The following is a 21,902-nucleotide window of genomic DNA, read 5'->3' as shown; positions in this document are numbered from 1 at the left end:
AAAAAAAAAAAAAAAAAACACATCTTAGTAAAACCAATACCTTCTCAGCTTCGCATCGAAGCTAAAATTGTTGGAATTTTTTTCTATTTTCGGTAAAAATTTGATTATTTTATTTAACCGTTAATGGATGTCCTGTAACGACGAAACATCTTGTTTTAATTAGAATCCCATATTTTTTTAGATATTTCTGATCGCTTGTTATTTTTAAACAACTTTGTATGTAAAAAATCCAACGAGCGGTTTTAGAGATAATTAATTTTAAATGTAAAAGACATCAAAAGTCCTTCTTAAAAAACAATTCTCAGGCGTTATTGTCAGGTATAGCATGTAGAAGTAAATATTATATAAATACATAAAAACTCTCTTAGTTTATCGATGATAAAATTCGAAAATAATTAGGTCCTGAATTATCTTTCATCATAGATAGCATTTATGATTATTATCAAGTTTTTTATATAAAAATAATACTTAGGGATAATTTTTCAAAGTGAAATGAGATTCACATATAATTATTGAAGTACTCTTATGAATGAACTTAAAAATTAGTTATTGAGAAATTCACAAATAAAGAAATTACGAAATTTTGTTAATTTTTTTATAGTCATTACCAAAAATTTAATTTAAATATATAAGAATAAATCTTTATAGTTGATAACCAAAGGTATAATATAATGTAATTTAAAAGCGTAAGGTAGTGATTTAACATATTTAATTTTGTACTATAAATATTTACTTTAAAAATAATTGTTTTTAAGATTACATTGATACTAATTTTATATTTTATCGAATATAAAACATATAGTTTCGTAAAATAATTTTTTTTTTTATAAAAATTAAGCCTCTTAAAATGAAAAAAAAATTTAAGTAATTTTTTTAAATTATATTGTTAGAGAAAATTTTAAATTCCCTTTCAAAGATAATTTATATTTAAATTTTAAACTATGAACTTTTTTAGACCAACATAAACTATCTCTGTTTTTTAAATCTTAAATTGTCCGTTGTAAATTAAATAGCTTTTTATTAGCCATTAGGTATATTAAATTATATTCTATATTTTAGATCAAATAATTAGTAATTCAAATAATGTATTTATTTTTGTTATTAAGTAATATTACGTGAAGTTCGCGTATCATCAGTATTTTAAAAATATATTGATATAGCTGCAACAGTTTGTATGCGATTTTTAAATAGTATTATTATTATTATATTTATAACTTTAATACTGTAAAGAACATCTGTATTACTTATAATTAATATATATTTTTTTTAATGCTTTAATAAAATAAATAAATCAGCCATTAGTAGTATGATTAGACATAGAAACATTTGATAAATTACATTCCAGATATTTGTAATTTATTTATTTTTTCAATTATTTCTAGTATTTATACATGTTAAAAAATCTCACAAATAAATAACTTATGTCCTTAAAAAAAATTAATCATAATTATTAAAATCGAAATTTTTTATCATGAAGTTTAGTTTTTACCTTATTTATAGGGAGACATCAGGGGGAGATTAGGTAGATCAGCTCTCTAGAAAGGAAGCATTACTCCTAATGTTATAGTAACTGCTATTTATTTAGACCATACATATTTTTAACTAATTTTGTTATCTATTCTAATTTAATTTTAAAATTGTAAATATTCCGCCAATAGATATCTATACAAATTGCACAATGATACTCGGAGGTTGAATTAAACCAAGTGCCCTTACGAGTTACCTTACTAAGAATTATTTTAGCCCCATAACACACCAAAATGTTCGCCTATAATCTTGTATAAACCATGTTAAAAATGGTTTTCTTATTAAATGTATGTATTCTTCAACTTGTAAGATTTTTCACGACTTAATTATCACCGGGAAATAATGTACTATACAAATTTATCAATATAAGTTTTATTTGAAAATTAATGTAAGCTTTATAAATGTTTTAATAATAAAAATCTATAAAAAATTCTTTTTATTAATTCCTAAGAGGATAAAAAGTAGTATTAATTACATTATTATTATATTTAATATAAATAATAAAATTTTTCTTTTAGAAAATCAGGCGAAAAATATAAAACCATTATTATTTCTCGTGAAATTAATGATAACATAACTACTGTTATTATCTAATCAAATGACGAAAAATTGAACTAGTCAATAAAATTTTCTTCTAATAATACTCGGTTTGAATTTTCGATGAAAAATTTCTATGCCTGCAACGATCATCTAACATGAAAATATTTCATACCTATCAATATAACCAAACTATAGTTGACACCGTGAAATATACACATCAAAATTTAAATTTTTGTCCAAATTTGACATTTTTGTACCAGAAAAGGAGGAAGAGTACAGTGAAGAAATGAATAATAACATTAAAAGTTATACTTAAGCCTCTTTCTTATCTAAATTAAAATATCGTATTTTATCATGTCTTATCCAATTAAACATTATTCTCTAATTTATAGATCTGTAAATCACAGCATGACATATATATTGTTATATTTTATGGAAATAAATATTTTTTTATCTAATAGAATTTATTCACGATAGGAATGAACTATGCTTATATACGTTATCTAGCTATCATAAGATACAAAGATGTTATAAATATCTATTCAACTATTTCTATATACTTTATTTTACAAAACAACTTATGTAAAAATTTAACTAATGTTTATTTGTTTATTTAAGTAACATAACTTTGACATAACTTGTAATATTTTTATAGATAGATTGAGTAGAAGAAACACATAAGGTTAAAAGTATGAGAATGCAGTGTCAATCATCAAGAGAGTATTGCAAAGATATGATTCACCTCAATCTCCAAGTATTAAAATAACTTCGCTGTATTCTCAAGCAGGTTTTTTATTAGAATACTCGTGGGATGATAATAGTAGTAGAAAGTTGGTTATTGAAGATTGTATGGAGGTTTTGGAAAATAGACAAGTTATCACAGATTTGACATTACGTGTACGAAAGTAATAGGATCAAATTATTAGATTAAAGTCAATGTACCTAATGAAAGTTGTAAGTTATAAAATCTTATGTTTGATCTCGTGCAATATTTTTATTTTCAGCTAAGAGCTTTAATTTTTTAAAAAGAATTATAACTTTAATATAAAAGTTAATTAAAAAATAATAGCAAAGTAAAAGATATAATTTTGGACTACATAAAGGAAATATTAATATTCAAAACTGAAGATGTATTGGTGTTTTCTATTAAATACTTTGAAGAAATATTGTGCAATCTGAAAAAAAAATAAATATTTTTAAAAAAACATTATTTTTTTTACTCGCCATTTTATTGCGAGCTAAGGCTAAATTAAATAAATATTTTTTATTTATTTAAATAATGTTTTTTTTCATAATAATACAACATTTATTTTTTTATTTTTTAACACTTTAATTTGCTTTTATTTGATCAAAACTTATAAAATTTGATCTGAATTGGTTATTATTTTTTATAAATGTATTAAAATGGTGCCAGCCATTCCATAAAATTAATCTGTTGTCCCATTCTAAACCACAAATTGTCCCACTGTGGGGCCAATACCTAAATAAGACGTTTTAAACTTTTTTTTCACTACAATTAAACCTAGATAAAATTTTAAATTAGAAATATTAATCATTTTTTTATAACCTTAAAATAGTTTTCAATCTATTAATAATAAAATATCACTCAAATATCTTGAAAATTCTTTGAAATAGAGCACTTTGATAATTAAATATATTATTGTGCCCTTCTCTCCTAATATAAAATTTAATGTTTATTTAAAAAAAGTTAATAATTATTAGATTTGTTCAACTATTTTTTAATTGCTCGGGTTTTATTATAACCTAAAAATTAATTAATTTAATAAATATGTTTATAATTAAAAGTATAAATTAAAATATATAATAATTATTGGTTCTTAATATATAACTTTTATAAACTCAAATGCATCCCATAATATTCTGTATATTTTAAAATTGACTACTCAATCTAATATATTCAAACTGTCTTTAATCAAACAATTATCATGAACAAATAAATAATTTTTAGTTATTTATACAACTTTTGATTTATTAAAATACATAGTTTTGTTAATAATTATATCAGGCTATAATTTATAGTGCTATTGTGCATTGTTTGTGCAGTTGGAAACATTTGTTGCGTAGTTGAAAAAAAATTGTGGGTAAAACTTGTACAGACAGATGAGTGTTTGAAATAGATTAACAAAATTTATTAAGCCCCTAAAATTATTTAACTTCTCTAGAATAATTAGATTTCTTATTATTTTTATAAAAATTAAAAAAATATATTTGAGGGTTATATTGTATAAAGATTTTTTTTTCCTTCTTACCTTTATTTATAGGAGTAAAGGATAAAATTAATACGTCTAGTAAAACTTTAATTTATTTGAGATTTTAGAAAATAGTTATACATTATATTTTATGGCTAAATAATTGTAGTTTAGGACCTGGAATTTAAGCGTTAACCCTGTTAGCGCTTAACTATAATGATTAAGAGTTCTAAATTAAAAATGTAATATTTATATTAGAAAATTTTAGCTTTTTGTTAAAATATGTAGTCATTACAAAAAATGTATCAAATTAGTTTATAGTCAAGTGAGTACGTAATACAAGACTTATAAAAAATTAGTACATTGGTAATACATTTATGATCACACCTCAAGATCAAAACTGTCATGAAAATTTAATTAAAAAACTATTTTTTAGATTATGAACTTTTTTCATATTCCTAGAATAAAAAGAAATGCTATTTTATTGAGTTATGACAGTTTTTGTCTAGGTTTGTTTTTGCCAATCTAGGTTAAATTATAATTCTTGTTTAATTATGAATGACATAAAAATGACGAACATAGACAATTTAATTCTGTATATATAATCATATGACAAATATACAGACTAATATATGTAGGATCTCCCAAATAAAATGATAATCTTAACATTTTTCTGTTCTTTTTAAAAACCATTTATTCGTAATAAAATGAATGGCAAAGTAACCGATAAGCAATTGGTTTTGATATTTTTAATAACCATAATTAAAATTATTTATTTTATAACAATTAAACCCCACGATTATTAATTAAAAAAATAGTTAAAGCAATAACAATGTCTTAATAGCTTAAAGAACTTTTTCGTTCAAAAATACCAGACAAACATAAGGTCTTAAATATAAATATATATAATTTTCTTTATTCTAGCTATCTAGAATAAAATTGTAATATAAGTTTTTTAGGACTACAGTAAATTTAATAGGGTTATCTTCAAAATCAGCTAAAAGTCGACTAAGGATCAAGTAGGACCTTAGGAACATTATTGTAATGAGTTTCATAAATTAATTATTTAATTACTGAAATTCTACATAATTTTACTTAAGGAATGATTTCTTTTAAAAATTCCTAAAATTATTATTATAATTACAAATTATTTTAAAATTAAAAAATTTAAAGTAAATATACACATAAATTTAATGTTTCTTTGTGTCGTAGACATGAAAATTTTTTATTGTTTATATTTAATTTTTATTGGTATAATTCGTTTAAAGTTTCAATAATATATTTCAAATTCTTTTGTTTCGTGAAATTTTTAAATCAATAATAAGGAGTTATATTGACTTATGATCTATGCACAACGGATAAATTTTTGTCAGAATAATATGACACTTATTATTATATTATAACCATAGAAATTAAACTAATACTTCTATTAAATTATTTAATACAAATTTTTTTAGTGATGAAGAAAATATATTTTGTGTTAAATAAATTTTATTTGTTATATTAAAGAAAATATGTGTTATGTCAATAAATTTTGAATAAATAATATTATTTTCTAATTATGTGAATGACTAATATTATTTTAATTTGCTTATAACTATTTATGTCTACGAAGAAAACATTATAAATTTGGGATATTGGTTAATGGTGTAAATCAATAAAATATATGTGCAAAAAGAATTAACTAAAAAATAATTTTTTTTGTTTTATTATTTTGTAATTTTTTGAATCTTACTATTTTTAAAATAATCATATAATTTAAGATGCATTTTAACATCGCTTCACAAAATATCTTCAAAATATTAGGGTAAATCATTATTTTATTGTATTTACAATAATGATTCTTTGTTGAGCTGCTTTAAACAAAAATTTAATTTTTTGCTACCATCCCTTTATACTCTAAACTCGTACCTACTTTTGATTTTCAAATGGTAACCCAGATATTTTTTTATATCATCAGATTATTTGATTTAAAGAAAAATATGTTATTATCAAATTTGATTAAATTTTCAACGAGTACAACTGTTAAACGGTGATTAGAAAAAGCATATCTACTCGTTTTTTAAAGTCAGCAACATTAATGTCTTATATTGATAAACGTTAACGGTTCATAGAAAAACGATAAATTATAAAAGTAACATAGGTAGGTTTGTTTTAATTTGTTAATAACTTTCGATGATACACTAACTGTAAATGTTAGTACTTAAATCTGCCATAACTTTTTGAAAAATGAATGAAACAAAATAATTTTTTTATATTGAAACTTTAGGTATTTTTCTTTAATTTGGTATAATTTTTTTTTTTTTTAATTTGATCCTTTACTTGCCTACAGGACAAATAGCAAATTTTTCACAAAAGTCAATTTTTTCAGCTTAACTTTTAAAAATATTCCGGGAATATTGCGTTCTTTAAACATTTAAAATTAAGCTTATGTTACGTACTATAAAATTACTAAAGTATTATTACAAATAAACTCCAGCACAGGGGGGTCGCGGCACAGTGGTGCCGTGGTATAGTTGAACCAAGTATAATGATANCGTGGTATAGTTGGATCAAGTATAATGATATCTGACAGTGATTAAAATCACTATCAAAAATAAACGCTTCGATGCAAATCTTTAGATAGTGTTTAATTTTAAAAAAATTGGTGTTTTATTCCAAAAGCTACATGATCTGCTGGTTCCTTATTAATATCTCGATTAATATAAAGTATGTCGAATGAAAAAGGGTTTATTAAAAAATATTATTTCTCATAAAAAAATTGTGTGGATCCATACACTTTTCAATAAGTTATAGCATTATAAAGTTAAATATAATATAAAAAATAAAATCGAGAATTTTCACACGAAAATAGCATTCGATAGCCATTTTCACCATGAAAACAAGTCCAGAGGTCAAATTTTTTTTTTTTTTAATTAAAGTATATTATATTAGCTTTAATTTAAGATATATATAAAAGTCTCAGACCTTCCGGAAAACTTTCAAAAGTTAAGTTGAAAAAGTTGTCATTTCAAATCCCCCACTGTGGGCAGATAAAGGGTCAGATTTACAAAAAAAATATACCAAATACATAGTAAAGACATCAAGCATCTATATAAAAAAAAATTATATTGATATGTTCATTTTTGAAAGAGTTGCGGCACATTTTAGTAAAAAAAATTTTAAAAATTCCGAAAATTAGCGATTTTTAAATTTGTAATTTTTTTGGAGGTTTCCCCCATTTACGGGGAACGAGGGAAATTTTTTCAATTTTTGAGAGTAATGCCTTCGACTAGATACGATTTGTGATCTTTTGACGTATCATTGAAAGAAATCTGTTCGGTGAGAGCTGAGAAAAAGTGGTAATAGACACAAAAAAAAAAAAAACACATCTTAGTAAAACCAATACCTTCTCAGCTTCGCATCGAAGCTAAAAAATTCTATGAACAAATGGCTTCAGTAGTTAAAAAAAACATGCTATTTTTATATTCAAAGTTTTTTTTTGTTTATTTTAAAATAACTTGTAAGGGTTTGCCATATTAATGAGTACAACAATTTTTATAAAAATTACATGAATCTAACTTACATTAAAAATAAATTTAAACTTATTTTGATTATTTTACATTCTCAAATTTAAGAAAAGAGACTTTGAATTTACGAACTAGCTTAAATATTCCTTTTTATTGACTTGTATGTGTAATGCACGGTATCTGTGACGAATAAAATTCGGTATTATACCATCGGAGTACGAATTTCGAACCACATCAGTCAAAATAACTAATTTTGCTTTTTTTTCTTAATTCTTTTCTGAGGTGAAAATTCTAGCAATTTAATCAAATATCTAAAAAATATTATACTGTAAATAATAGCCACTAAAAAAAAACTTTTTATTATTAAATACCTCCAAATTAGAATTATAAAATTTGTTTTTATACTGAATTATACTGTAAAATTATATAACTAAAATGAAATATTTTTTTATTGATCATAGATAAATATATAATTAATCTATTACATTAAACCAAATTATTACGCTGGTTGGTACCAAATTATTCAAATCTGAAATTAGATTTTTTCTATTATCTTATTTTTAAGATTATTACTAATTTAAAAGTAAGCATGTACAAATGAAAATTTTTTTTTATCGAGTTATTATTAATTTTAATTATTTTAAAAATAATCCATGCAAAAATTTCAAATCTAGTATAGCTTATAGTCGTTTAATTGATTAATCACCCTTGTGATTCGTTGTGGTTATAGAACTGCTATAACCATCTATGCCCTTGTGCATTTCGTGTAAAATTGTCTGCATGACTCCCCACATTGTTCGATTTGGTGTCATTCAATCTCGATACTACGATTCAGTCTGTTATTGAATGAACCACCAGCCATCAAATTAATAGGTAGATAGTATACATTATTTGTTAATCGTCTTAGTTTCATTATTTTGTTTTAATATATTGCATTTTGTGGCATGTACATATTAAGTGACCCTCCAATCCACTATTTTATGATACTTTATATTTATTGTCATTTTAATATATAATCCTTGTTTTGTAATTCTTATAATTTTATCTAGTGTAAATACCATCCTCAATCTCATATACAGTCCAATCCCTAATTCTTTGTCCTGCATGATGATTATAGACAACGAAACGAACGTTAACTAATCCGCACGAGTATTATGAGTATNTGTCATTTTAATATATAATCCTTGTTTTGTAATTCTTATAATTTTATCTAGTGTAAATACCATCCTCAATCTCATATACAGTCGAATCCCTAATTCTTTGTCCTGCATGATGATTATAGACAACGAAACGAACGTTAACTAATCCGCACGAGTATTACGAGTATTATTAGTCCCGTTCAAAAAAATTACTTTCTCGCCTTCATTTGTCCTAGCCTATCATACAAATCATCATGCTTCTTAAACTTTTCCTTACTTACTGCACACTTGGCTTCTTTACACAACCGTTTATACTCCATCCAATCTTCTCTCCTTTTGTTCTTCTGACATATTTTTAATTGCTTATTCTTACTTTCTATGATTTCTTGAACGTCCTCATCCCACCACCAGGTTTCCTTGTTTCCTGGCATTCTACTCCTACTCTCACTAACTATCTCCTTTGCAGTATTCTTTACACAACTAGCAAATCTATTCCACACATTATTTATGTCTCCCTCGAAATTTCACACCATCCTTTTTTTTTACTGTCTTTACAAATTCTTTTTCGTTTTCTCCCGTGTTCCTTCTGTTTTTGTATATTCTCTTCTCGGTACACCACAACACCATTACCATCAGTCTATTTTGTGAAGTTACACTCTCGCCTAGTATAAATTTACAATATTTTACACGCTTTACGCTCTCTCTCTTCCACATAAAATAATTAATCTGTGATCTATTACTACCACTCTTATAAGTTATATAATGTTCTTCCCTCTTTCTAAAATAAGTATTTTTACTAATAAGTATTTTAATTGTTAGATTTTCGGCGTATACATTAACGTGATTATTATTAATAGTAATAATTTATATATGTCACAACTAAACTAAACTAATATCAAATATATTTTTAATAATTACTTCTTAGAATTATTTTTTATTAATTAAGGCCAGTTTTTCTTAATTAAATTCCCATAACTGTGAATCGTTACTGAACAATTCTTCAAATAAAATACACTGATCATTAATAGTACATCATTATAGGTAGAATATTTTTTCTCGTTGTTTTCAAAACAATATACTAATTAAAATTTTTTTATCTACGCAAGAGAAAGAGTACAGTCAAAAAATGACAAGTGATAAAAATAACAACACCCACGTTTCACCTCCAGCCATTACTATAAAATTTTAATAACCTCTGAAATACTGGTCCAAAAATTAGTATCGACCAGTCATTTTCTTAATTAGATTATTTCCTATTTTATAAGTTAGTTACAAATGTATATTGCCATTTAGAAAATTAAGTTGACACTCTTATAAGTCCAATGGATGATTCTAAAATGTAACTAATAGCTGATAAATCAAAAAATATATGTAACTAAAACAAACCAAACAATTTTTTTTGTAAGACCCTTAGTTGGACATAATTAATTCAGGAAACACATTATTTTAGTCCCTGGTTTAACCCTTTATAGTATAGTCACTTTAATTGTTAATAATAGAAATTCATACTTAGAAAAATTCTTTAATTTCAGTTTAAAGCGTCAATAAACATTTTTTTAGGCTGAAGAAAATATAAAATGAATGAGTATTTTTCAAAGCAATTATTTTAATTTTATATTATTTGATAAAAAATGAACTTTAGAATTTAGTTAGTGTACTTCATAAATAAAAATATAAGCGTTTATTTAAAATATTAGAAATTTGAGTATAACAGGATAGAAGTTTCACAATTTTTTTATGTCTCTAAAATGTCGCATGAAGTCCTAGGTATGCAATTGTTATGTACAAGACAGCTAGACCGTAGGACGGTGTATATACAGTTCCTCCAAAATAATTTCTTTACAAATATTTTCCTCGGAAATATTAGTTTTTTAAATATTTACGGAGATATTTTCCCAGTAAAATTTTTTTTACAGTAATACGCTTCTGAAAAATACCAAACCTATCATTTATGATTCCTTTTAAATAACGATTTTTTTAATATCATTTTATCAGATATTGTTCTATAATAAACATTCCGTATAATCACAGATAAGATAAAGCTTTATCTTATCTGTGGTATAATTTAATTACTGATAAATATTTTCCTGGTTCGTATAGCCCTAGATTAAAATTTGTTTAGAGTGTAATATTTATTTTGTGCGCTACTACTATTAGTATAATTAGCTGTTTTAGACATTAAACAGTTTAAAAATATTACTATAAGTTATTGAACGAGCTTATCAAATTTAATTACACATTTTTAATACATCACGGGTTATTTTAAGAATTTTACTACTGATTATTAAAAAATATGAATTTTTTTTAATAAAACTAGTTGCTAGGTAAAAAAATTTTAAAATGAATTTTTTCATAAATGCCTTATCAAATTTGAGTTCATGGATGCCCACCAGTGTAATTGGACTGACTACTGCTATTGGTGCTGCAAATTATTATTATTATTTGGTTGTGAAAGTAAGTCAAGCATTTGTAATAATCGTAATTAAAAATATTAAGAATACAAAATTTAGAGCAATTTGGTGATAATTATTAAAAGAAAAGTTATTTTTTTAAATAGTTATAAATTATAATTTAGCACCTTTTTTTAATCTTAAAAATAAAAATTATTCTGTAAACCATATTCCTGTACTTAAAAAACGAAATATGATTTATTTCCTTAGTTTTACTAATTCAATGAACAAATAATTGTAATTATAAAAAAAGTAATTAATGCAATTTGCTAATGTTTTGAATAAAACATTTTTTAATTAATTTTATTACATATCTAACTAATTATATTTTCCCAAATTGAAATAGTTTTAATTCAATTCATTTAATAACTGTATATCTTACATAATATTGTATATTCTATACTATAATAGGTTAAACATTTGATTCAAAATGCAGTTGAAAATTTTTATTATAAAATAATTAAACGTCAGTATTATAAATATTGAATAAATTAGTTGTGAAACTACATTTAAGTTGTTTAAGAGCTCTAATATAAACAATTTTTAATTAGAAGCCAAAAGTTTATTGCAAAGAAGGAAGATTCAAAACATTTATTTATCAAAATATGCCTGTCATCAATAAAAAATATTGGCCTACTTTTTGGTGTTATGAAGCAAGATTACAGAGTATAGTTTCAGGGTATATAAGATCATTAACTGTGCCTAAAATTCCATTTAAAAGGTACTTTTATTTTATTTGATAATAACTTATTTTGTTTTTTTGTAATGGGAATTTAATTTTAACATTGTTTATGAATATATTTCTTAATTTACTTTTAGGGAACTTTTAAATCTTCATGATGGTGGTCAAGTAGCAATAGATTGGTTGGAACCTGCAAAAAATGCTAATAATAATCATTTTACAATTTTGTTTTTACCTGGATTAACTGGTGATAGTGATTGTGAATATGTCAAAGCTGTGTCTTTATCAATCCACAAAGCTGGTTTTCGGTTAGTGGTTTTCAATTATAGAGGAATAGGAGGAATTCAACTAAAGGTTGTTTTTTTGAGAATGTTATTAATAAAGGCAGAAAAATGTAGTGGGTTGTGTAATATTTTGTTTATTATGTATACTATTTTGTTTTTGTAATCTCTCGTGTGTTAAACGTTATTTTTAAAGTTTTTTTTAATGGAATCATACATATTTAACTAGCTTGTAAAATAAAAAAAATAAAAATTTCAAATGATAAAAATAGCAGCTCGTGTGCCTGATCTCCATTTAATACTTTAAATAGTTAATAACTTCTGAAATACTGATCCAAAAGTTGTTATTGAACAATCATATTCTAAATTACATTATTTTCTATTTTAAAAGCTAGTTAAATATGTATATTTTCACTAAAAAAAAAACCTAGCACAGTGTCGAATTTTTGTCCTTATTTAACCATTAGCTCTTATTTGATCTCATTGTCAACCTTTACAAAACTACTTTTTTATTGAGAGATCAAAATAATACATAACAAACATAGATATATAATAATCATTTATTTGAATTTTATTTTTGACAATTGTAGATACTATTTGTTAATTTTAAAATAGAATTTAAATTTAAGTTTGCTTTTTACACAAAATAAAAAAATGATATATAATAATATGATCATTATTATGTCTGCCATGAGTATATCATATCATGTATAATTTTAGTAAGTTTAATTAAATATCTTTATAGACACCTAGAAGTTACAGTGCAAACAATATTGAAGATTTGTTAGAAGTTATCATTCATATAAAACATAAATATCCGAATACAGTTTTAGGAGGCTTAGGCATATCTATGGGGGGGTGAGTTATCTGTTAAAGTGTTTAATTTGAAATTTCTTATTCATAACATGTTTATTTAGATTGATATTGGGAAATTTTTTGCAATCAAAAGAGCAACATACTTATAAACATTTCATGGCAGCAATGATTGTTTCAGTGCCATGGAATTTAAATTCAACTGTAAAAAATATTGAAAAACCTATCATTAATTATTTAATAACCAACTATTTAGCTAATTGCCTTAAAAAACAAATAAGGGAGTAAGTATTTAGTTAAACAATTCATTTTTGTTTTAATTATACGAATGCTTATAATTTTTTAGCAATCGTGGGATACTAGATTCTTCAAACTACAAGTGGAATTATGATGAAATTATGAAAGTATAGAAACATACGTATTAATAAAAAGTTACTTATTAAGAATTATACACACAATTTTCTCTCTTTATTTATTTTTCTAATTAATATAAAAAATTTTTATTATTTATATACTAATATATGGAGTGTTCATTTAGTAAAAAAAGAGGTTTTTTATTGTTCTTATTGTTTGAAACAATTGACCTGTTTCCTTATTTACTGATTAACCTGTATACAATGTGTCCCTTTGTAATTTACTAGAATTTTAAATTTGCTTTTCTCTTATATATTGCTAAAATTGATTTATGCTATTAAAAAATAGTTCTAAATTAATTTATTTTACATTTTAACTGAATTTTATGCAAAAATTACTTTCAAAATGACATTGGTCTACCATTTTTTAAACTTTTATCAATTTTCGAATGAATTTTTAGTTATGAGTTCAAATTAGAGACTAAACAGTTTTTAATATCCCATTTTTTTTTTTTATAGAGCAAAACTATAAGAGAATTTGATAGAAATTTCACTATAAAAATGTTTGGCTACAATACAGTAGAAGAATATTATGATGCCGCGTCATTACATGATAAAATTGATCGCTTTCAAACTCCATGCTTATTCCTTAGTGCTGAAGATGACCCATTTGCTCTAAAACAAGGTAAAACAAGTTAAAAAAATTATAATTGAATTTAAAGTATATAATACCGGGCCTTGATACTGTTTTTATAATGTTTAAGATGTACAAAATAAACAATGAAACTGTAAAATGTACATCAATTATACCAATAAGTTTTAGATAAAAATAACATTAAATATACAATAAAAAAAAAAAAAAAACAACAAATTTAAATAAAAATATAATAAAAAAAACCCATCTCAGTGAGGTCGTGGCACAGTGGGGATATGGCATAGTTAGAACTAGTATAGATGATATCTGACAATGATTTAAATCACTATCATTAGAAACGCTTTGATGAAAATCTGTAATTAGTGTTTAATTTTATGAAATTGGTGGATTTATCAAAAGCGAAATTCTAAATAAAAAAAAATTAAGGAAAAATTACAAAAAAATCATTGCCACAGACAATGACTTTTAATGAATCGGAAAACGTTTGTTGCATTCGTTTTTTATAAAGTTGGCAATTTAAGCTAATACAGAGGTTAAAATTAATTTTTTTGAATGAAAAGAAAAAAAAAATTTTAATAAGTTTAACTTTATATTTTGTGTCAATTAGTTTTATATAATCATAAAAATCAGTGTACCTCCATTATAAGGTATATTAAAATACAATACCATGAATTTTAACACAACAATAGCATATTTTTTGGAATATGAGAACCATTTTCACTATATCTCGACATTTTTTTTTATAATATATTATATTGCATAAGCTTTAATTAAAGAGTAAATAAAAAAGTCAATATTTCCTTAAAAATTTTCAAAAATTGAATTGAAAAATTTTAACTCGTGTGTAAAAATTATTATTTTAAATCCCCCCTGTGGTCAAGTCAAAAGTCAGATTTTCAAAAAATGTATATCAAATGAAAGAAATAAACATAAAATATTTATGAAAAAATAATTGTATTTATCCATAAATTTTTCAAATAGTTATAGTAATTTAAAGTTGAAAAAATAAAATATGATATCGTAAATTTTAACACCAAAATTACATAAATTTTTTATCTACGGCAATCATTTTCACATAGTAGATACGACGTCGGGACAAATCTTTTTTTTGAACTTATAGTACATAAAATTATCATATTTTCACATATGTTTGAAGTTCGGAGTATTTCTGGAACATATTCAAAACTAAAGTGAAAAAGTAAAATTTTTGTGCAGAAATTGCTAATTCTAATCCCCCCTATGGGCAGATATAGGGTCAGATTTAAAAAAAAAATGTATATCAAAAGAAAGGAAAATGTCTTAGGATTTATTTTTAAACCTTAAAAAAAAAAAAAAATAAATATAGTTTAAAAAACGAAAAGTATTAGTATTATTGTGAAATAAAACAAGTTTAAAACGTAAATACATATAATAAATAAACGTAAAATATTTGTATTATTGTTTTAAGCTTATTTTAAAAATTATTTTTAACTTTTCAGTTCAATGTTATTTAAAAGCAGATTTTTTTTCTAATTTTTTTAAACTATATTTATTTGTGTTAAAATTCTGAGTTTTGTATTTTATTTTATTTTAAAATATATTACAATGGGAATACACTGATTTTTATGAATATTATATAATTAAAATTAAAAATTAATTTGACATAGAATAAAGTTCGTAAGATTAAATGTAAAATTTATTACATTTTTTTGCATTTTTAAAATCGAAAAAGTAACTTTCAAATTTGTATCAGTCTAAATGGCCAATATTATCAATCAACGAAAGCAACGGACAGTTGCCAAATCGGTAACACTTGAGTCTTTCAAGCTTTGGGTATGAGGTTCGAATCCGCATGTGGAATTTTAGATTTTGTATTTTTTTTTAGTTAAAAAAAAATGTTTAAATCATTTGATTTTTATATCATTTAAATTCAATAACTTCAATAAATATCAAGGTTCCCACCACTGTAGTCTCCCTTCGTGAGAAGAAATTTCTTATTTATGTTAATATTATTTTCCTATGTGGTTGGGTCGGTTTGGAAATACTTACATTTTTATATACATATCTTATATTAAAGCTAATCTGTTATAATTTATTATGGAAAATAAAAATTTCGGACATTTATTTTGTCTTCGCGGTGAAAATGGCTACCAAATGCTATTTTTGTGTGAAAATTCTCGATTTTATATTTTACATTTTTAATTTTATATATATTTATATTTATAATATATAATGGAAAATGGTGTTATTTAAAAAAATAGTATGTCGAATAAAAAAGGGATATAAATATTATTTCTCATAAAAAAATTGTATTCATCCATACATTTTTCAAAAAGTTATAGTATAATAAAGTTAAAAATGTAAAATTCAAAATCGAGAATTTTCACACAATAATAGCATTCGGTAGCTATTTTCACCGTGAAGATAAAATAAAATCCAAAATTTTTTTTTCGATGATAAAGTATATTACATTAGCTTTAATTTAAGATTTATATAAAAGTGTCAGACTTTCCGGAACATTTTCAAAAGTCAAGTTGAAAAAGCTATTTTTTGTAAAAAGTTGTCATTTTAAATACCCCCTGTGGGCAGGTAAAGGGTCAGATTTATAAAAAAAAATATACCAAATGTACCAAAATAATGATATCATGCATCTATATAAAAATAATTATATTGATTTGTTCATTTTTAAAAAAGTTATGGCAATTTTAAGTAAAAAAAAAATTGAAAAAATTACAAAAATTAGTGATTTTTAAATTTGTAATTTTTTTGTCGGTTTCCCCCATTTACGGGGAACGAGGGAATTTTTTTTCGATTTTTGAGGGTAATGTCTTCGACTAGATACGATTTGTGATCTTTTGACGTATCATTGAAAGAAATCGGTTCGGTGAGAGCTCAGAAAAAGTGGTAACAAACACCAAAAAACACATCATAGTAAAACCAATACTTTCTCAGCTTCGCATCGAAGCTAATATGTCTAACATTAACGATTTTTAAATTTGTAATTTTTTTGGAGTTTTCCCCTGAAAAAACACTTTATTAAAAAAATTTATGTTGATTTGTTAATTTTGAAAAAGATATTGAAATTTTAAGAAAAAAAGTGAAAGAAATGACAAATTTACTGATTTTAAAATTTGTATTTTTTTTTTTTTTTTTGATATTTCCTCATTTATGGGGAACGAGGGAAATTTTTTCAATTTTTAAAGGTAATATCTTCAACTAGATACGATTTCTGATCGTTTGACGTATTGTTGAAAGAAATTGGTCCAGTGAGAGCTAAGAAAAAAAAACATATTATTGCATGTTATATTATAACATTTAACATATAAAAACATATTAATACCTTCTTAGCTTCGCATCGAAGCTAAATATAAAAAATTACAATAAAAAATGTGAGTGTTTAAAATTTATAGTGTCTTGGGTTAAGTAATGTATTTTTTGAATATATAAAGTATAAAATAAGTTTATATTTGATATAACCAGTATTGGACTGGCATGGGAGCAATTGCTCTCTAGACTGTTTTCTATAAATCGATGAGTCTCTAAATAGCATATTAGGTCCGGCTTTAATTATAAAAATAATTAAAAATGTGTGTATATGTACTGAATTTTCATATTTAAAAAAATTAAATGATAGATTTTAATTACAGTAGGAAATTCTAATGTAAGTACAGAGTATTATGAAATTTTTTGTAGATTTTGTATTTTTTTGAGTTATATAATCATTTTTGTACCCCCAAAGCCTTTGGCTTCATTCTACGACCCTAATTATAATAATTCAAAATAGAATTCCAATAGATATTTATTTATTTTACTATAGTAATAAATTTACGTGAATATGCTATTAATCTATAGAAAAGTGAATAAGTATTAACCTTAAAAGTATTAACCTTTCTTATCTTTTGTTCTATAGTAAGCATTAATATACAATACATTTATATTTTATATCTATGCTAATTGGTAGATAACTATAGACAAGTAAACTAATAGACTTGGAACGATATAACATGTAAATACACCTTTTACGTATGTTACGTTAAAGCTAACATGGCTTTTTCGTAGGAAGTTTTTTCATGAAACATTTGCTTATTTTACGGTAATTCTATGTAATATTTTGAAATTTATACTTAAAAAAACTAAAAATATTGTAATAACTAGTGGTAGGAATTATTTGTATTTATAAACTTTTTTAATACACTTATAGATCACTCAGTGAGTATAACTTAGTTGTATAATTGTATAAAAGAGCAAAAGTATATTTCGTTTAGGATGCCATTAACCCCCCTTTTTTTTTTTGTATCCTCGACCGGCATTATTGTGAGCCGCCCTGGAACTGCCGTGAGGCGTTACTTAAAACGGCCCACGCTGTCTTAATAATTCACACCACCACGTTGTGAATCAGCCCGAAATTAATCAAGAGCTGATTCGTAACGTGGTGTCGCCCCCACCCGTTAATCGGATCCCAGAGTGGGAACCGTTAAGGAGGGTTGGCAAAATAACTCACAAACAAAAACAAATCACAAAAGCAAGAACAAGAACCTAAGACACCGACTAAAACTAGCGCCTTAGGTCCTCCTGTGCCGGGTGGCGTGGCTGCTTCTGTCTCAGACGTTCCGCTTCCTTCTTTAACAAGACGGATTCGGCGAACGCCTGGACGAGCGTCCACGCCTCCCGGGTCCTCAACATCAGGTCCACCATGGACCCGACTCGGAACGTGGATCCTAGTCGAAACTCCAAAGAGTCCTCTTCCTGGTCTCACGCCTCGCACCGGAAGAGGGTTTGCAGAGCGCTGTCAGCCTGTCCCGGGCGATCCGAACAGTGGTCACACGTCGGCGCGGCTGCTTTACAAATAAGGTGTAAGTACTCGTTAAAGCAGCCATGGCCGGACATAACTTGGGTGAGACGATAAGTCATCTCACCGTGAGTCCAGTCCACCCACCTGTCCAGCCGATCGGGTCCTATGAGGGACCTGGACCACTCGCCTCTCGTCGTTTCCTCCGAGAAGCGAGTCCACCTGAACGCCAGCCGGTCCTCGCGTTCTTAGCGGAGATCATGCCCGGCGACGCGTTCCTCGGCGAGCAGGTCGGTAGGCGGCAGTGACGACAGGATACCCGTCGCCACTCCGGACACCGATCGGTACGCCGAAACTGTCCTGATCGCGGCCCGCCTCTGCACCCTGAGCAGGGCTTCACGGTTTTTGGACGAACACTCAAGAGTATCCCCCCAAACCGGGGACCCGTACAGGAGGACCGAGTGTACGACGCTAACTAAAAATCTGCGCCGCATCTCCCTCGGCCCTCCCAGATTGGGCATGAGTCCCGCCTGGCAATTCATGACTTTCTGGGCCTGCTGGGCCGCACGAGTTATATGCGGCCCGAACTTTAGACGTTTTTCTATGACAAGGCCCAGATAAGTCATGGAGTCCTTAAGCGGGATCTCCACCCCCAGCACGGCGAGCCGTGGAGGAGTGAACTTGTACATGCCCGTGAACAAGACCGCTTCGGTCTTGTCCAGGGCGAGGCTCAGTCCACTCCCCTCCTGCTGGATCCAGGCGGTGACTGCGCTGAGCGCGCAGTTCGCACGAGATCCAGCCTCCTCAGACGAGGCGCTTTCGGCCCCCACCAGCGTGTCGTCCGCGTAGCAGACGACGTGCACGTGCGGTGGTAGCGGAATGCCATTAACCCCTAATCCTTTCTAAAATTATTAACTCAGTAATAACACATTACTAAGTTTTCAAGTCAATTATTAAAAATTCGTACTGACAGATGGTGTGTTCAGAATAACTTAACAAAATTTATAAATACATATAATTCTCAACCTTAATAATAACAATAATATATAAAATATTACTTTGAGGGCGCTTAATCAGAGAATTTTATTTACAAATTCTTTGTTCTATACTCGAGTGCACAAATAGGTTTCATTTAAACTGTGGTTTTTATAAGTTATTATAACCAATTATCAGATATAATAAACTATTTCTATGTTTTCATATAATGATTAAAGATATACTTTAATCGTGGTTCATATTATTAAGTTTAACAAGTTAATATAAGATCAATATTTTTTTACAATAATTGCTATCATTATCGCGTATTATTATACAAAGCCAATTTTCATATAATGTCACATAAATATGAGCAATTAGTACAATTAAATCTGCTAAGCAATAGTATGGCTGTGTAATTTGACTTCTTCGTGAAATATATAACCATTAACAGTTAACTTATTTGATATTTACGATTAAAATATTACATTTTAGATATTCCAACATCCTTAGCCTCTTCACTTGAAAATGTTGCAATTTTGGTAACTGCAAGAGGTGGGCACATTGGGTTTCTGGAAGGTTCTTGGCCATTCTCAAATAAAAGTGAATTCATGATGCATACAATCAATCAGTACTTTAATGCCATTTTTAATGATAATAATTACAATAAATTTATTTGATTTCTTTACTTATATGATTATCTATTTAAAATATGTAAGGATAATTGGATAAATATACATGTATAATTAGTAATGATTCAAATAAAAAACTAGATTTATCAATAAAAATATCTAATTAATTTAAAAAGAATTTTAATACCTAAATATATAATGATTCGCATTTAGGAAGTAGTTTTAAGAGGATAAGAGATAGCTTCCCCGAAAATTCTTAAAGGCGAATTTCAATATTAAAGGGCAAAATATTGCCTACCTACACTCGATTAAAAATAATATTTTGAATCTAATATTAGTAGTTATATTTTACATTTTCATTTTAAGATTATCATCAAAAGTAAGTTCTATGAAAGCTTATGGTGACGAGAAAACAATTGTTGACCTTTTTTTTTTTGAACTTCAATATTTTTTTAATTGCGTTTATGATATAAATAAAGAACGCCAAAATTGATTAAATCACACAAATCTCAAATACGGCCCAGGATATTGTAGTAAAACCTTTAAAATATTAATAATGACATTTAAAAACCAACATTTACAACACACAAATTCATCAAATAATACTAAAAATTTGAGTAGAGTTAGATTTGAGTAGATATTATAATATAATACAGTGACGCCGTAACTGAGGGGCAGGAGCATCTCTGAGAAAATCATAAGAAAAGAAAAAGGAAGCGTAGTCAATCTTGGCACGAATAATAGAGTTAAAAATTAATAAAAGAAAAGAGGGGTAATATCCCTAAGATGTCCCAGTAATACAACGGAGAAAATTAGACCAACGCGATGCAAAAGATAAAAGGAACTGGAAATGAGGAACTCATCTTAACTTAGTTTCTAAGTTAAGTCTTAAGTAAGTAACAGTATTGTAGGGGGATATTAAATGACCATCTAAAGTGACAATGGGGATAGAAAGAGGTATATGTTTTCTAGTAAAAATGATAAATTAACTCTTTTCAGGAGCTGTGGTAAAGTAAGAAGAGAGGAGGTTTTGGTAGAGTATGGACAAGAAGCCGTTAAGATTAGCTACACCGTGATCAAGTGAAGTAAAGGGCATAGTTAAAAGATTGAATGAATTGTGGGTAAAAAAAGATTTGGTTGTTAATTCTTCGTGAGAAAGGACGTAAGATGGTGCCATTTAATTACAAAACGAAGGAAACTGGGCGACGATTAATGCAGTTTTTTAATTTTTTGGCAGTAATCCAAAGCTTTTGATAGATGTAGAGGGGTTAAGGGAAGAAAATATGATTGCCAAGCATTTTTTTTTTTTGCATATTATAGAGTGCGAACGGTGGAAAATCGTATACGTTGATAAGCGAGAAAGTCAGA

At 26.2% G+C, this 21,902-nt stretch overlaps 2 protein-coding genes across 2 annotated transcripts in view; both read left to right on the top strand.

The window, feature by feature from the left end:
- LOC126895570 (uncharacterized) overlaps window positions 1-3,049 on the top strand; it is a 9,757-nt gene extending 6,708 nt beyond the window's left edge. The window contains exon 2 of the transcript XR_007701673.1: window positions 2,723-3,049. The gene's annotated coding sequence lies outside the window, so the exon portion shown is untranslated. The remainder of the gene's footprint in view (window positions 1-2,722) is intronic.
- A 7,981-nt stretch (window positions 3,050-11,030) lies between these two features.
- LOC126895565 (phospholipase ABHD3) lies at window positions 11,031-20,679 on the top strand. Its single transcript, XM_050667560.1, has 8 exons — window positions 11,031-11,379; window positions 11,927-12,096; window positions 12,195-12,411; window positions 13,084-13,196; window positions 13,256-13,435; window positions 13,498-13,555; window positions 14,024-14,189; window positions 20,398-20,679. Exons 1-8 carry the CDS (start codon window positions 11,266-11,268, stop codon window positions 20,580-20,582), a joined length of 1,203 nt encoding a protein of 400 aa, XP_050523517.1. The 5' UTR covers window positions 11,031-11,265; the 3' UTR covers window positions 20,583-20,679.
- The last annotated feature ends 1,223 nt before the right edge of the window (window positions 20,680-21,902 follow it).

This window comes from Daktulosphaira vitifoliae, unplaced genomic scaffold (assembly GCF_025091365.1).
Source record: "Daktulosphaira vitifoliae isolate Bord-2020 unplaced genomic scaffold, ASM2509136v1 Scaffold_1, whole genome shotgun sequence".
NCBI classification, from domain to species: Eukaryota; Metazoa; Arthropoda; class Insecta; order Hemiptera; family Phylloxeridae; genus Daktulosphaira; species Daktulosphaira vitifoliae.
The sequence above is the reverse complement of the archived record's forward strand: the minus strand, read 5'-3'. Positions and strand labels throughout refer to the sequence as shown.

Bases quoted from the DNA above. Each gene is read 5' to 3' on its own strand.
- LOC126895565 (XM_050667560.1), top strand. From the start codon at position 11,266: ATGAATTTTTTCATAAATGCCTTATCAAATTTGAGTTCATGGATGCCC. The intron at 11,380-11,926 runs GTAAGTCAAGCA...ATTTTTAATTAG, and splicing joins ATTATTATTTGGTTGTGAAA to AAGCCAAAAGTTTATTGCAA. The intron at 13,436-13,497 runs GTAAGTATTTAG...ATAATTTTTTAG, and splicing joins CTTAAAAAACAAATAAGGGA to CAATCGTGGGATACTAGATT.